General features: G+C 40.9%; 2 protein-coding genes and 1 long non-coding RNA gene across 7 annotated transcripts in view; 1 reads left to right on the forward strand and 2 right to left on the reverse strand.

Moving 5' to 3' along the window:
- The first annotated feature begins 2,809 nt into the window (after positions 1-2,809).
- LOC137182762 (uncharacterized) lies at positions 2,810-7,958 on the forward strand. 2 transcript variants are annotated; one of them, XR_010928371.1, is made up of 3 exons: positions 2,810-2,862; positions 4,991-5,149; positions 7,876-7,958. It is a non-coding gene; the product is annotated as an uncharacterized lncRNA (long non-coding RNA). The 2 variants fall into 2 exon arrangements; XR_010928370.1 differs by having other exon boundaries at positions 7,866-7,947.
- On the reverse strand, positions 3,939-8,930 carry mlc1 (modulator of VRAC current 1). 4 transcript variants are annotated; one of them, XM_067589208.1, is made up of 12 exons: positions 8,538-8,925; positions 7,857-8,168; positions 7,421-7,510; positions 7,222-7,275; positions 6,992-7,093; positions 6,737-6,838; positions 6,568-6,639; positions 6,371-6,487; positions 6,222-6,278; positions 5,795-5,917; positions 5,424-5,585; positions 3,939-5,074 (listed from the first exon to the last, which is right to left on the reverse strand). In XM_067589208.1, the coding sequence occupies exons 2-12, from the start codon at positions 8,097-8,099 to the stop codon at positions 4,997-4,999; spliced, it is 1,200 nt and encodes a 399-aa protein (XP_067445309.1). In that variant the 5' UTR covers positions 8,100-8,168; positions 8,538-8,925; the 3' UTR covers positions 3,939-4,996. The 4 variants fall into 4 exon arrangements, with proteins under 4 accessions (XP_067445309.1, XP_067445307.1, XP_067445308.1 ...); XM_067589206.1 differs by having other exon boundaries at positions 3,939-5,077; positions 8,538-8,924; XM_067589207.1 differs by lacking the exon at positions 8,538-8,925 and having other exon boundaries at positions 3,939-5,077; positions 7,857-8,518.
- Positions 8,931-11,899: 2,969 nt separating this feature from the next.
- The window catches only part of btbd11b (BTB (POZ) domain containing 11b), a 71,082-nt gene continuing 67,685 nt past the window's right edge, over positions 11,900-15,296 (reverse strand). Inside the window, exons 12-17 of the mRNA XM_067589210.1 lie at positions 15,091-15,196; positions 14,674-14,776; positions 13,892-13,973; positions 13,692-13,760; positions 13,387-13,500; positions 11,900-13,298 (exon numbers count right to left, since the gene is read on the reverse strand). Coding sequence (XP_067445311.1) covers positions 13,089-13,298; positions 13,387-13,500; positions 13,692-13,760; positions 13,892-13,973; positions 14,674-14,776; positions 15,091-15,196 — 684 coding nt within the window. The 3' untranslated portion in view covers positions 11,900-13,088. The remainder of the gene's footprint in view (positions 13,299-13,386; positions 13,501-13,691; positions 13,761-13,891; positions 13,974-14,673; positions 14,777-15,090; positions 15,197-15,296) is intronic.

The following is a 15,296-nucleotide window of genomic DNA, read 5'->3' on the forward strand; positions in this document are numbered from 1 at the left end:
GAGCTACAAGGTGTCAGCATATGTGGGTTATTTGTGCAAACATCTTTTAAATGAGCCATAGTGTGAATTTATATTGTTTCACACCTTCCTTAGGAAAGCTCTCTGTTTTCATCCATTGTCCTCTATAATGCAGTCATGTGGCCAAGGACGACTAATCCTCACTCTCTGACCAGTGGAGTGTGTTAATGTGGTTACATCTAGGGGGATTTTTGCCTTTGATCGAGCAAGGACACTAAAGGGCAAATTTATTCTCTGGAGAGAGAGCTAACCTGAAGTAACAACTGAATTTACGCTGGAATTGTTTAGTTATTTTGACCAATTATGCATTTGTCGTTAACAATGAACAACCCTGTCTCTGTTATTCCAAAATCCTTCCGCTGCCTCTTGCTTGACACCTGGTGGTCATGATCTCTGTGGAACAGCATGTTCACACTGGGATGTTAGGTGAGCTCAGACACTTGTCAGTGGGATGTCTTGTCCTGTGCATACATGCATACATAATATGCATGCATGTGCTGTAATTGTGCGGCTCATTTCACAGTTATGTGAATGTCCTTTGCAAGGAGTACATCACCCCTTCCCATCAACAATCCTCACCCTCTTGCTCTCGCTCTCCCTCTATGCTTCTTTTCTATCTCTTTTCTCTCTCCATTTCCTCTCATTATACAAAAACACAGCTCATCTATGTAATCCTTTAAAGCCAAGCCCTCTAGTCCAGGGCTGGAAAGTGTACTTAATATCTAAGGGAGTGGAACTACAGTTTCATGATTTCCAGGGACAATTAGCATTCTCTGGTCAGCTTTATAGCACTCTCACCAGCATGCTGAGAAAGATCACAAGGAGAGGATTGCTTTGAAATATTACCAGAGAACACTATTCAAGGTTGCTGTTCATGCTGACTTCATGCAGTAATTATTGTTACACCAAAAAAAGAAAGAGAACAAGATGTCCTATGAGATAATGCAACATACAGTACTGTTTTGACTCTGTTCTGTCCATGTATTACCTTTTCAATCAAGATAACTACATCATCTCCATCCTCATCGACTGGCTGAAGGAAGCTCAGAGGAGAAATAAACTTTGTATAATTTAAATTTAAAGGGGCGGCATGACATTTTAGAAGCTGCACTCCTGTCTGCCAGCCACTGGCACTGGTCCAGTACAACAGATTATGCCCTACAGTTGGGCGATGCTGCCAGTGTTTAGACAGGGAATCCCAAATTCCTTGGCTACTACAGCATCCCGCTTGGCTATGACCGATACGACCGACTACAAAGAGATAGAGCTAGGCTCCAGTACAGAAGCTGAAGCAGCTCAGTTCATTCATTATGAATCAGATGATGGCTGAAGAGGGAAGAACTTTCAGCCCACATGACTCTGACTTGTTCGCAGACATTCAAAAAACACATCTGACCAGATAGCAGTACAAGAATAGATTTTAGGAAGATGTAAAGGAACACTACTCTACACTAATAGTACATAGGAAAGAGAAAAAAGCGTCCACATTGTGCCCACACTTTTGACTATAAAGAAGTCTCTATGGGAACACTGCAGGAGCATCTCATTAGGGTGGGAAGATCACTATGTCCTAGTTAGCTCATGTTTGGCTGGGATGCTCCCCACTTGGTATATGATTTAAGAGGACCACACTTCTATCAGAGACATATGCATTGCAGTGAATTGCAGCTGCCTGCGGATGACGAGCTGTTTCAGCACCGGAGCAGCGGATAGCTCCCGAACAGCCAGCAAGAGACGAGCTGCTAAACATCAAGTGTAGCGTTTGAGAGTGTGTGTGTGTGTGCGTGCTGTTCTCTCTCTCTCTCCCTCTCTCTCTGTCTCTCTTTCTCTTTCTGTGTTTGTGTGTGTGTGTGTGTGTGTGTGCATGAGAGAAGAGGAGATCTTCCTGTCCTGACTCTCTTTAAGAGACTAACTACCTGCATCAGCTGTCTCTACCTGTCCACATCGGTGACTATCACCGGAGAAATACCAAACTCCCTCTCTGGCGCTAACAAACGAGCCATGTGCAGGCAGCGAGAAAACAATAAAATGCACTCACCATGTCGCGCTGCATCTCCCGGCACGGTAAGAGTTAATCTGCAGTGCGGGCGAGCAGCTACAGCATGTATCCGAGCACACCGGTTTGTTCCGCCTTTCCCCCCACAGCTCCCCTCCCTCTCCTCTCCTTTCCTCTCCTCTCCTCTCCTCTCCTCCTGCCTGCCCTGCCTCTTCCTCAGAAACAAGGGATGATAACACATTAAGATTCTACAGTTCATCACATCACCGCGCTTTTTATATCCCCACGGTGAAAAGGGGAGGACAGGAGGTGTGTTGGCAGAGATGCTGAAAAACTCAATCAATTATGTTGTAGAAATCGACACCCTACTAATTATACCTACAGTCATTTTCACAGGTTTACCAGAATAAAGTACACAGATCTAGACTCCCATGTGAACGTTAATAGGCTGTTACAGTGACATCATCGCTGATAAAGTACCATAAATGGTATTTGGGTATGAAACACAGAATTGTCAATTTAAATATAAGATTAGGTGATATCGTCTAATAACAAGCTACAGACCGGCTTCAATTCTTAGATCTTCCGTCCGTTCTGCCTACAACCTAACTACAAGGCAGTGACAACCTTTTACTTTTCTATTGATAGGTTTACTCAGCCTGCCTATCATCTGTAAATGTGGGACTGGCTACAGACACATTCAAACAGCCAATGGGCAAGATGACTGTCATTCAGACTCACAGGGTGTGGCCAGCATCTGGGTATCCGGGCTTTTTTGTTGCTTTTTTCCCTCTTTTTTTAAGCACCCAAGACAGCAGCAGCATCAATTGGGGATTATGCAGAGGAGGGTAAACCAAAAAACTCAATTTCAGAAGAGAGTGCAGCCTTCTACAACTGCTATGAGTGTCTGTCAGGCATCATTTAATTGCTTAGGCAACTTGTGGTGGTAATTAAAGTTAGGCTGAATGTTGAGGAAAGCTGGGATTGTTCCTAGAGGGAGGTCCTGTAAAGAAACAGCATGAATTAATGCCTTGATTTAAATATAATTGTTAATAGTGCTCTTGTCTAATGACACAGATTGCCACTACATCACTGCTGAATAGGGACCATCTTTTAATTAAGTTGAACCTTAGAAAATCTCTGCTGGATTCTTGTGCCTACAAGGCACTGTGAAAGCGTAAAAGTGGCACACACCCGGTGGTTGTCAGCTGGACTGAGCCACAAGTCAGTTTTCCCCAAGCCGGTTTCTGCCGGTTAGGGAAGCCGGAAGCTCTCTCTCTCTCTCTCTCTCTCTCTCTCTCTCTCACACACACACACACACACACACACACACACGCACACACCACACACACACACACACATACATACACACAGACAGCTTCATTGCTGCAGAGATCTTGGGGATGTTCATATCTAAGATGTGATGTAAGTGAACAGCTTCCTGCTACCTGGCATGGTGGTATGAAAAATGCAAAATAATGCAACGGTTTTGTCACACCAAACCTCTTTGTACATGCATCAGTGTAGGCACATATACATAATACTTCCAGTGAATGCAATGTTTATTCTATTTTCCATGTAGCCCTTTTGAGATATAGTCAGTTTGCTCATATTATATGTAAGAAAGGCAAATGACTAAGTGTTAATAAGAATATATTGTGCAGTTTATAATACAGACTATTGCAAAGGGAGGAGGGTACATTAACATAATTAAGGAAATGAAGGAAATTAACATATAGCAAACAAATTACAATACAACAATAATGAGAACACAACACAGTTCTCATTTCCAAGCAAGGAATCAGGAATGTGAAGGTTTTGCATCACAGCCTGTGAGGATAACTTTTAAAATATTTTAGTATCCAGGTAATAATTGTCATATGTGTTTGATGTCTGGTTTGCTCAGTCTGTCATCCAGCCATGTATCTGTAGACTGATTAAGTGCGAAAGGCTTAAACATTAAGAAATTATAACAATAACAAATACACACATTTTTTACAATTAATAAAAACAGTTTTATTTTTCTAAAAAGGACAGAAATTCAGTTAAGACTTCTTGCATATTCTCAGTTAATTTATCTGCAGTAATGAACCTGCTCTCCCTGCAGACAACTACTGTGACCACTACCAGACTGTTGTACATGAGAAGACATACAGAGGCCTATTACTGAATAACAATAGCTTATACCAGAAGAACTAACACAGTTTAATTGGGGGATACACATTTGCAGAGAATAGAATCAGCCCTTTCTTCAAACATGTTTTGTTTTGGATAAAACTTTGCCATAAATGTGGCTGTGTGAAACCATCATCAGGCCATGACTGGTTAATACCTGCTGGGAGTTTACTGAGCCAGTGTCAAGGGAAAGTTGAGTCACCATGCATTTAAAAATGTACCAAACCTGCATACATCTCATCTCACATAATTCTCTTATGTGATAAAATTGTAAAAAAGTACACATATAGAACAGGAAGCTAATACTACTGTGAGTCTGATATTACTTGTAAAGCGCTTTTTCTGTGTCCATTTACCATTTTACTAGACTTCACAAAGCTCTGTTGCTCGGCCAAAGTGCAAAAAAAACCTTTATACAGTAACTGGCTCATGATTGTTTATTGCACACAGGCTAAATGGTGTCAATGACGTAACCCTGTTTGTGCTTTTGTGACCGGTCCAAACTCCAGGTCAAATAAAACCACTCCTCCAAGCAGGTAACAAATACCCAGAAAAAACAGAAAACATACACCAAATAAAAGTGCCGATCAAAAACCAAATAAAATCCCCCTCTGCTCCACTCCTTCCTTTTCTCCATCTTTCTCCCCTTTTCTCCATCTCCCCGTGTCACTCCAAATAAATCTTTACTGCCTTTTCAGGTTGTACCCCTCTGCTTACAGCTTAAAGAGTTTTATGGCTGAGTTTTTTTCTTTTTAACTTTCCCTTTTTTCACTCCTCATCAAACTTCTCTGTGTACTGTAGGACTGTTCAATGGGCCATTTGGACCACAACTGCCTTCCAGGCTCTGTCTTTGTCGAAATCCTGCAGTGTTCCATTGGATGCTTGCTGCTGAGGGAGCAAAACAGGAAGAGGGAGCAAGGAGAAAGAGATTGAAGAGAGACGAAAAAGAGAAGGGCAAAGGTGACAAAAAACACTGAAAGCAATGACGTGTGAACGATGAGCTGCACAATGTCTTTTTTAGATGATTCTAATAGCCTTCCCAGCTCATACATTTTATTATGCCATTTACATTAGCTTTAGCTGGTGAGTCTAACAGCTGGGGCAGAATTAAATATGTCATATTACAACATTCATGTCTCCTGTTGGAAGTGGAGAGACAGACAAGGAGAGGAAAAGCCAGACAGATGGGTTTGTTTGTTTGTGTTCATAACTCTTGCGTGTGTTTGGTGCGTACATCACAGTATTGGGTTGGGGTCTGCATGCTGTCGTGGCACTCTACAGCCCCCATGCGAAGCTGACTCTTGTAGGCGGCACAGTGCACCACAGTGGCTGAAGTGAGAACTGCCTGCACCAGTAGCAGCACCATTAGAATCAGCAGCAGGATGTCATAGGATTGCTGGATCGCACAGACACACACACACACACACACACACACACATAAAGATGAAATGAGATGATTCTGAGTGAAATTTCTCATGAATCAATTTCACAGTTTCCTGAAAATCTGTTCCAGTATCTCTCATTCAAAAGGAGGCCAAGACTGAATAGATAGAGCTTCATAGAAAACCTGCACCTACTGGTGAATTTTAACATCATTAAACTTACCTTGGCTGTAGGCACATCATGCAGGAAAATTTCAATAAAGCTGATCACACTGCAAGAGAGGAAGCCGGAGGCTGAAAAGAGCAGGGGAGATGTCACGCTGCTGATGGCAATCAGCACCTCCACCTAAGAGACACCAGGAAGAGAGAAAAACGAGGAGGTGAAAAAAAGAGAAGTTCGTAGACCCAGAAGAAGGCGGTAAACTCAGTATGTGTGAAATGTATTTATGAACAATAAGGATTATCCTTCCTCTCCAGACCTATCCTAATTAACCTCCCCATAACATACAGTAGGAGGCAGCGTGGTAAAAAATGAATCAGTAATGGAGTTCTGACAGTTCAAAATATATTACTTTTATTGATTGCATTGACCCTTTGTGTGGTAAATATTCACAAAACTGGCTCCAATTACAGCACTATCTTGTACTCACCAGACATTTGTTGGGGTATTCTGACACAACATGACTGGCAATAGCACTCGGAAAACACTGCAAAGGATTAGAGATCAAAGTGTGTGATAAATTATCACTCTGAGCTGCAATCTGTGTCATAATGGAAAGTCAGCTTTAGCAAAACTTACAGCCACAAGGATCCAGAAAAATGTGACAGACAAGTAGGGCCCAGCTCGCAAAGCGTCCATGTTGAGTGCAATAATGCCTCCAAACACAGCAGAGATTCCCACGATCACTTCGATCACCTGTTACAGACATCTCTCAGTGATTGAGAGCCACTGATCACACAGCGACACCAAATGCAATGAAATTGATGACTACTCACAGAATATGCTTTGAGGAGTCGAGTGGGGAATACCGCGGGGGTCATGACCACAGCTCTGTCATATGTCACTGACTGGAAGATGGACGGAAAGATTGAGTTAGGATAGAAGAGTGGAAGCTACAGGGGAGAGACATCAGATGGGGGAACAAAAGCAATCAATCACACATACTTTCCTGTGGCAGCAGCAATCCTCTGCAGAGCGAGCTGACAGGATGACAGTACTGGCCATCAACACCTCCAGCAAAATCATCAAGATGAGGTTAAAGTTGATCTTAGAACAGACAGAGTAGGAGGGAGACCAGAGACACAATAGCAGATGGAAAAGAAAGAGAGAAATGCTTTATTTTGAATAATGCCTTGATATGCTTATGTGCAACCAAACAATAACATGATATTATTACTATATGATCTGTGATTGATTTACATTAACAGCAGAGGGGTTCAGGACAAGTTTACAACCAAACCAAACCAGGCAGGTGGTCGTCACTGCAAATGTTGACACATAGACAACCTGGAAATCTGACACCTTGACAAAAAAAACAAAAAAACATGAGACATACATTAATATCTAGCCTTGATTTCCTAATGGAACTTCTGTCAAAACCCATTAAAACATAATCATCTCTTTTGCTTCAGGTGTTTTTGTTTACTCACTGCAACATGTCTGTTCTTGGCAATGGCGAAACTGGCTATCGCCGCAGGGAGGCCCTGTGAAAAAAGGCAACAAATACTGTCTGAAACTGATGTGTCATTGGCATTTTAAATATTAACAATATGTATAAACACCTTAGGGTAGAGTCAGGTGATATCACCATGAGCATGGCTGTGGCTGAACATGGTCATGGTCACTTACAGAGCCTGCAGCACAGCGCAGGTAGTCCATAGCAACAGGAAATAGATTTCCCAGGTACAGAGAGAAACCAGATGTGATGAGTAGACTGCCCTGAGGACACATACACAGGTATGCATGCACACACAAATACAGACTTTTATAAAAGCATTCAATGGGTAAGACTACACGGGAATGCCAGCAATATTTATCTCTCATGCATACCCATGCACACAAAAGTACATTAATCTGAAGTGCTCATCAATCCGGAAAATATGATGATATAATTTCTCCTCACTTAATTGTGGAGGCACAAAATAAGATTTCTTGACACCATCACCACTCAAATTTTCAAGATTGGGAAAAAATCACCCCAACCTTTCATATTTGTGTGTCATGGATTAAATAGTTAAATCCTGTAGTGTGCCTCCTTTCTAACTCCCTCCATCTCTCCTCTCACCCCTATGAGGACGCTGTAGAGCCAGGCCCTGTAGCTGAAGCAGGGGTGCTTTAGATGCTCCGGCTGGGCCAGCTGCAGGTCACTGGCCCTCACGTCCACTGTGTAGCTGTCCCGCTCGGGCCTATCCCTGTCTGGCCTTCCCCTGTCGCCTCGCCGTCCCAGTGTCCCACCACCCCTCTCCAGAGTGGACATGTGGCTGTAGGTGAACTCCTCTCTGGCTGACAGCTCCTCATGATGCATCATTGAAATCGCTGGTGGTTAACTGCACGCTTCAAGGATGGGATGGGAAACGATGAGTGAGGGTTGCAGCCTCTGGGAAATAAAGGAATTTCAAAAAGATGAAGGAGCTACAGAGAATTGAATGAATTTGTTGCAGAGTGGTCAGTAATTAAAGAGCTACATTATTTCAGGGCACACTTTAACCTATTTTCAACATGTTTCTTCATAGCTTTTCTCATTAACAAGGGGTCCAATGAGAGAACATGGGAACTTAGTAAAAAATATATTAAAAGTGCATTAAACTTAAACATTAAAGAGGAAATGAACTGTTAGGCTACTAATCATGTAGTACCACGAAAACAACTCCCCCCTTTTTGTTTGTTCGAGCCACAAATGCCACTTATTACATCTTCCTCTTTTACTCTTTTGCTCCTTTTCACACATTGCTCCAACCACACTCACCTGTTTTTGTGACTTGCAAAATCTCCCCAAATATTATCCAGCAAAGGTGTCCTCCAACAACTGAAATCAAATCACCACATGGAAGACAGCTTGTTTTTGTCTGCAGCTCCTTCTGCTCCCCATCTCTCTCCCTCACATTTACACTCTCTTTCACCCCTCCTCTTTTCTCTCTTTCTCTCTCTCCCCCTCTCTTACACGACACTTCTCAGAAACAGTTCTGAAAAGTTTTTTTTTCTCTCTCTCTCTCTCTTTCTCTCTCTCTCTCTCTTTTGAGCCCTTCAAAGCGTGGAGCTAAAACACATGGCTCTTGTGCTGCCAGCCTACTTGGTGCCAAAGGGAGACCGCCTGTGCATGACAACAAGGGGAGGATGAAGGGGCTCGCGCTGGGGGCAGAGTTAGTAGGGCAAACACCCCTTTTTTTACCCTCCCATTTGCTCACACACATGCACATCAACCCACACACAAAACTGAACAATAGACACTCAGAGTTGAGCGCATGGCAACACAGAAAGTTATGTGTTGAGGAATTCAAGTTTGTAGCAAGAGAATTGAAGCAGCCACAAAGAGGAAAAAACTAACCCCCATCATGTACAGTGTCAAACAATTGGTTTTTGGTGTATAGCTGAATGTATCCCCCTGTGGAGTTCACCTCACAACTTCCCTTGGTGTTACTTAGCGCTCTACTTGCAGTTCACAGCCCAGTAAATTAAGATGCCCAGCAGTGCTTTAGAAAAGAGGCAACAGAGACATTTCCACGGCTTAATCACACAGTCTCTTGTCTGCACAGCTAATCTGATGATGGATAATTTCTGCTTCAAATAAGAATCTCCTCATTCAGGAGGAAATCCTTTTCGGTGACTACATCCCAAGTATGTGTGAGTGTGTTTTAACTGTGTCAGTGTATAAGCATGTACATGTATGTGCACCTCAGGATTCCATTCAGTCTTTTGAGCGTTCTCCACTCAACATTGTTCATGGGCGGCGGTAACCATAGCGACTCCTTGACAACTGCTGTCACCCCTTAGTTCATTCTCATGTCTCTGCCCAACACACACAAACACACGCACACACGCACTGCAAATACCGTACACACTGAAAGAGAGCAAAGTAGATTGCAACAATTTTCTTGAGACATTAAATGGAATCTGAGGAACACAGATTAGATGAGACATAATTCAATACCCTTTAAAAAAAAAAAAAAAAAGAGACAAAATAGCTTGACTAGATTGTTTACTCCAAGTAATTTGATTTTGAAAATGTATCATGTCATTATCATCTACAATACCATGCAGCCAAACAAACCCTGACTATCCTGCTGCCCCCTGACATTTATGTCATATAGAGAGAAATGAGTAACAGTATCATGTCTGCCACTTGGGTTTCACTGTGGCAGGCCAGCACAAAGCCTTGGGCAAAAATAAATATCATCTCATGGCAGCACAAATCTCTTGACAGTCGTTTTAAATTGATACATATTGCATGTCTGCCTGAGAAGGAAGACAGGATTTCTCCACAGCAGCAGGGCATTGACCACACACACAAGTGGACCAGTGGAGAACAAGTGCACATCTGTTCTCTGTGCAAGGTTTTGATGTTTTCTTTCTTCTTCTCTTTCTCTTTATGGGTGTATACTTTGCCTGATGGGTTTTTTTCCCCTCTGACTTCCATTACACCTGTCTGTTTGTCTCCCTCTCTGACCGTGACACTAACTCTGCACAGCCACCCCTTTGAACTTTCGGGCACAACACACTGCTTCAATCCATACATACTATAATCTGAAACATACACATGATGCACTCTGAAATAATAGACATTTTACCATATGGAGCCTCAAAACCGACAAAATGTAGTGAAATGTTATCAGTCAAAAATATAGCTAAATACATCATTGTTAGCTGAATAATTAAAATGGAGTGAAAAAAACTTTATAATTTTGTCAAAAGAGTACTCTACTGATTTAGCAACACGTTTATAACTTTATTGGACTCAAGATGGACAGTTTAAAAAAGGTATCAAAATTGCTGAAGCAGATAAATTGTCTTGTTTTTCCCATGCAGGTTTTACTAATCACATTAACGGTTACTCTATTTGATTCAAGTGCCCCAGTAAAGACATGACAGTGTGATAGTGAACCAGCATGCACAGGACCCTGAAACTGAAGCAGCTAAATGGAATTCAGCCATTTTATTATTTACACCTTTTTATACTGTGAAATGTCCAAATATCTTCTGTGCGTGGCTAAAGCTTCACTGAAAATACATAAACACTCTGAGCACTAGCCTTTTTTAGCAAACATTAGGCTTATAGCTGAACTTGTGTTATGAAACTACACCAGGCAGTGCATGTAATGTTAATCATCCATATACTGTACTGTGGAGTACTGTAGCCTCACTGTATAAACTCTTGTAACAGTAGGCAAAGCATTTTAGCTTGCAAGCAAAGGCTAACAAAGTTAGGTAGCGTACACTTATTAGGAGTTTTTAGTCAAGTTTGTTTGACATTATGAGGACAGACACATTAAATTCATCATATAGATCTCCAAGTTGTTGAGGACGACACAATAAAGACTCATTTCCATTGTGGTCCTTGATGAAGATAAGATTAAGACACATACATTTGAGGATGAAGATGAATTATGGAAGCACGGTGTCAGTGACAGTCCAAGTAGTGTTAGCATGCTTACTTTGGTAACTTAACAATATTATTTGGATGTATTCAATTATATTTTTACTTGTCTGATAACCTTGAACTGCATTTCTTTACTGTCACTGTTGATGTTGATTATCAGACAATGACAATAATCTGATGTTGAGGACTATTGGTGAATGTATTGAGGATTGTGGTAATGTTGGAGACCATGAATATGTTGATGTTGTGTCATAAAGCCACATTGATGTTATGGTGCTGTGCTTTCCTCCTATACTGTACTGCTTTGAGATGTGATTGCCTTTTTATCTGTTGTTTATCGTTACATGTTGTTTATTGCCCTACCTGATGTTTGTCCTATTTGTATGGTGGTGCTCAGTTTCAGTTAATTAAGTATTTTGTATCGTCTCGTCTCGTCTCGTCTCGTCTCGTCTCGTCTCGTATCGTATCATATCGTATCATATCATATTTTGTCAGTTTTGGGGCTCCATAAATAAGGGTGGTGTGACTTGATCAACACTTAGAATTTAGACTATCCAAGAATGCATAGGTTTGTGAACAGTTGGGTGGCACATTAAACTACTTTCCAGCTGAGATCTAACCTTTTAGCTGTTGAGAACAAAATAATAACGGGACAGCCTTCAACATTTTACATCAAACAGAAAAATAGATGTACCATTGCAGGTGTTTTTAAGCCAGAGACTGAACCAGAGGAATCTTTAAGAGCAGATTCATCATATTCTATATATTAATCTTTATCAAGTCACACATATACACGGCATGTGGTTTCACAATCCCTGGAAAACAGCCAACAGCATTATGTTTCCAGTTCAGGACTAAACAGACCTGGAGCCTCTCACACACACGAAATGACGACACCATTTGACTGCTACACATTTAGTGACCCATGCTGATGACAAAACAATTTCTCACCCAATGTTCAGTCTTATAAGAGTGAAAGCTGCTTAATCTTCCAACAGTTCAAACAGAAAATCCAAAACGCAGTCATCCCTCTGACATGCAACATTTAAACACATATTTATAAGATTACCTTTTTTTTACAGCGATATCCAACAGTAAGACACATGAGAAAACATCTGTGGATATATACATTAACTTACATAATCAATAGATCTGTTTTTATCAACAATATTTACACAGTAATGGAGGAAGAAAAAATCTTCTTTCCCAGCCAGTTGCCCAAAGTCAGCTGATGAATGTCCCTCTTTTGCACCAGTCACCTCACAGGTAGCCTACTTGTCAGTTGTGTTTGGCTTTAAAGAGTAATCAGCATTGATACTGCTAAGTGACTGACAGATATACAAATTAATGATTCTGTACAGGTCCAGATGTTCAAGCAAATAATCACAACATGTGGTGGCAGTTTTTCCTCACAGCCAGGTAAGGATGGCTTATCACATTACACTAAGGTTGTTTATTGTCTCAACCAGGAGCCATGTATTCAGATTATTCAGATGCTCCGACTACTGCAGTTGGTTGCTGCTCTTCATCTGAGCTTCCGTCATCCCACCTCATCTGTTCAGTTCAACATGTAACACACATTTTGTACTACTGTACTTAGCTGAGAAATTCTTGCTGAACAAAGGACATTGTTACAGTCATGTATGTTATTGGCAAATTGTGGCATAATCTAGCTATTTTATGTCATGTTAACTCATAGTAGACAGATATCAACAAGGCAGACAGACAGACTTGTAACCATCTGTGCTAAGATAACAAGAAGCTTATTAGCAACTGATGAGCTTCACAGAGATTGTAACGGGACAGTCCAGTCTTATTTTTCTCTTTTACTTGAGATGATCTGTCACTCAGATATATCTCAGTAGAGTGCCATGTCTCTATCACTTTGATAAATATTCTCTGTTCATGAGTGCAGTAAGGAGTTCAGACGATGGATCCCTTGGAGGAGGACAGGTGGATGGACTGGATGCGGATGGCCAAGGTTTTCTCCAGGTCCTGTAGGATGTCACAGCCAGGGCTGTCTGGAGGTGCATCGTACAACAGCTGTTTGAATGGCTCCAACTCAATCAGGATTACCATGTTCTTTAGGAAGTAGCCTTCTATATAGGATGCCAAGTCTGGAGCATCAAGAAACTGAAAAAAAAAAGAAAAAAGGTTGTTTTTGCGCAATAAAAATGCTTACTTTCTATGTATCTGTGAGAATTTCTAATTCTGTTTGTACCTTGGTGTGGTTGTAGATCTCCACACAAGTTTCTGTGTTGATGTTCTTCGAGCAGATGATCTCACAGTGTCTCTGCAGCGCCTCCAGCTGGAAGAACTTGGACGCAGACAAAAGCTGCAACAAAACCACAAATAATGACTATTTAAGTTTAGCACTTGATGATGGACATTACAAATGGATATCCACAGTAAATTTTGAGAATATGTTTCATGTATAAAGGTTTGTTTTCAGTGTGAGCTCCATATATTCAGCAGTATACAATACAACTTCCAGGGTTACAGTGAAAGCTGGAATAACGAGCTAACCTCCATAACATCAGTATTCCTAATGTGCAGAGCTTCCGTTCCTCCGCAGTAGAGATACTGCATCACCAGCTGAAAGAAGAAAAAAAGACATCATACACATACATAGCTCCCAGGATAAATACAGTATGATATTATAAAGGAAGGGATATGACTATGTGTTTTTTTTTTTTTTAATTCAAATGTCTTGTTAGTTATAATACCTGAAAAATGTGATACTTGACATTGCTGATTTCGATGCAGGTGTTTTCACCACAAGGCCTGTTTGCTAGAAGAGTTTTGAATCTTGAGGGGAAAAATGAGACATAGAGAGAGAGACAGATGTAAAAAAGGAGAAATCACAGCCATGGTTTGGAAAGATGAGCCTTAATTCAGTCTTTATTTGTATTATTAACACTCAAGAATCTCTTAAGAATGTAGTATTCAGCAGATTGTAGCATGGAGCACAATAGGCCTTGAATTAATAGGTGAAAATGAGTTTTCATGAGTTGTTTGATGTTTTCTCTGAGGGCATAAAGTCAACAGAGGATCAACAACGTGTTTGTTGAGTTATGTGTAATTTCCCTTCAGTCATTTGATGACGGGACTTATCTGTTATCATAAATGTAACATGACATGGGAGTGAAATGGACGTCCTGTCAAGCTCCCAGGGGCAATAAAAAATGACTTTATGGATCAGCCAGAAGGAATGTGCAGTACTGACAACGCACTTCATCAACATATCAAGATAACTTCAATTCATATTTCACTTCTGACATGTAACAAATAAGTGACAGATGAATCTACTGTAATTCTCTGTATGTTGACCAGTGAAAGCACTCGGTTATTACTTTATAAATGAATTTATCTTTTCATATTTAATTTAACACACTGACACAAAATGTATGTGTTTTACATTTTCTCAGTCTTAATAGAAGAATCCTATCCTATCAAAAATGGTTGTATACTTGTGTATTTTGCGAACAAAACCTTAAGTAAGCATTACCTGGTGGAAGCTGTGAAGAGCAGGACTTTGTGGGCATAAAAAGGTTTCCCCTCCACCAAAAAGGTAACATCAGACATCTCTTTATTGTTCAGAAAGTGAGGATCTAAAAGACAAATGGCCAGATATTTTTCTGATATCATAAAAACAAACAAATGGGGTGTGCAACTTACTCTCTTAATTTCAACTATTCTAATTCAGGTTATATTTATATTACAGTTCCAATGTCTGAGCACTAGATGGCGTTCTGTGCACTTCATCCAGCATTTAGAGACAGTTGGCTCACAGCAATACATCTCAGTGATTTTGTGCTGCCTCAGTGCTGTGGTTTTTTTTTTACATTATCATGCACTATAGATTTTTTTTTACACAAGTAACATGGTAATGTTTCTTTTTAAATAAATAAAAGTAGGGTCTCACCCAGGCGTGATGACTGCTTCCTCTTGATCTCTGCCAGTTTGGGGATGGGGTATGGGCCATAACACTGGGTGAAGATTGCAGACAGCTGCTGGCTGATCACCTCATTCTGAGGAAACACAGAAAGAGTAACACAACTTCAGAGGGTGAGGAAAGCTGTTTTGGCAGACTGTGCTCAGCCAACATCCAGGAAGGAGTCCATGTTATAC

Source organism: Thunnus thynnus, chromosome 5 (assembly GCF_963924715.1).
Source record: "Thunnus thynnus chromosome 5, fThuThy2.1, whole genome shotgun sequence".
In the NCBI taxonomy this organism is placed as follows: Eukaryota; Metazoa; Chordata; class Actinopteri; order Scombriformes; family Scombridae; genus Thunnus; species Thunnus thynnus.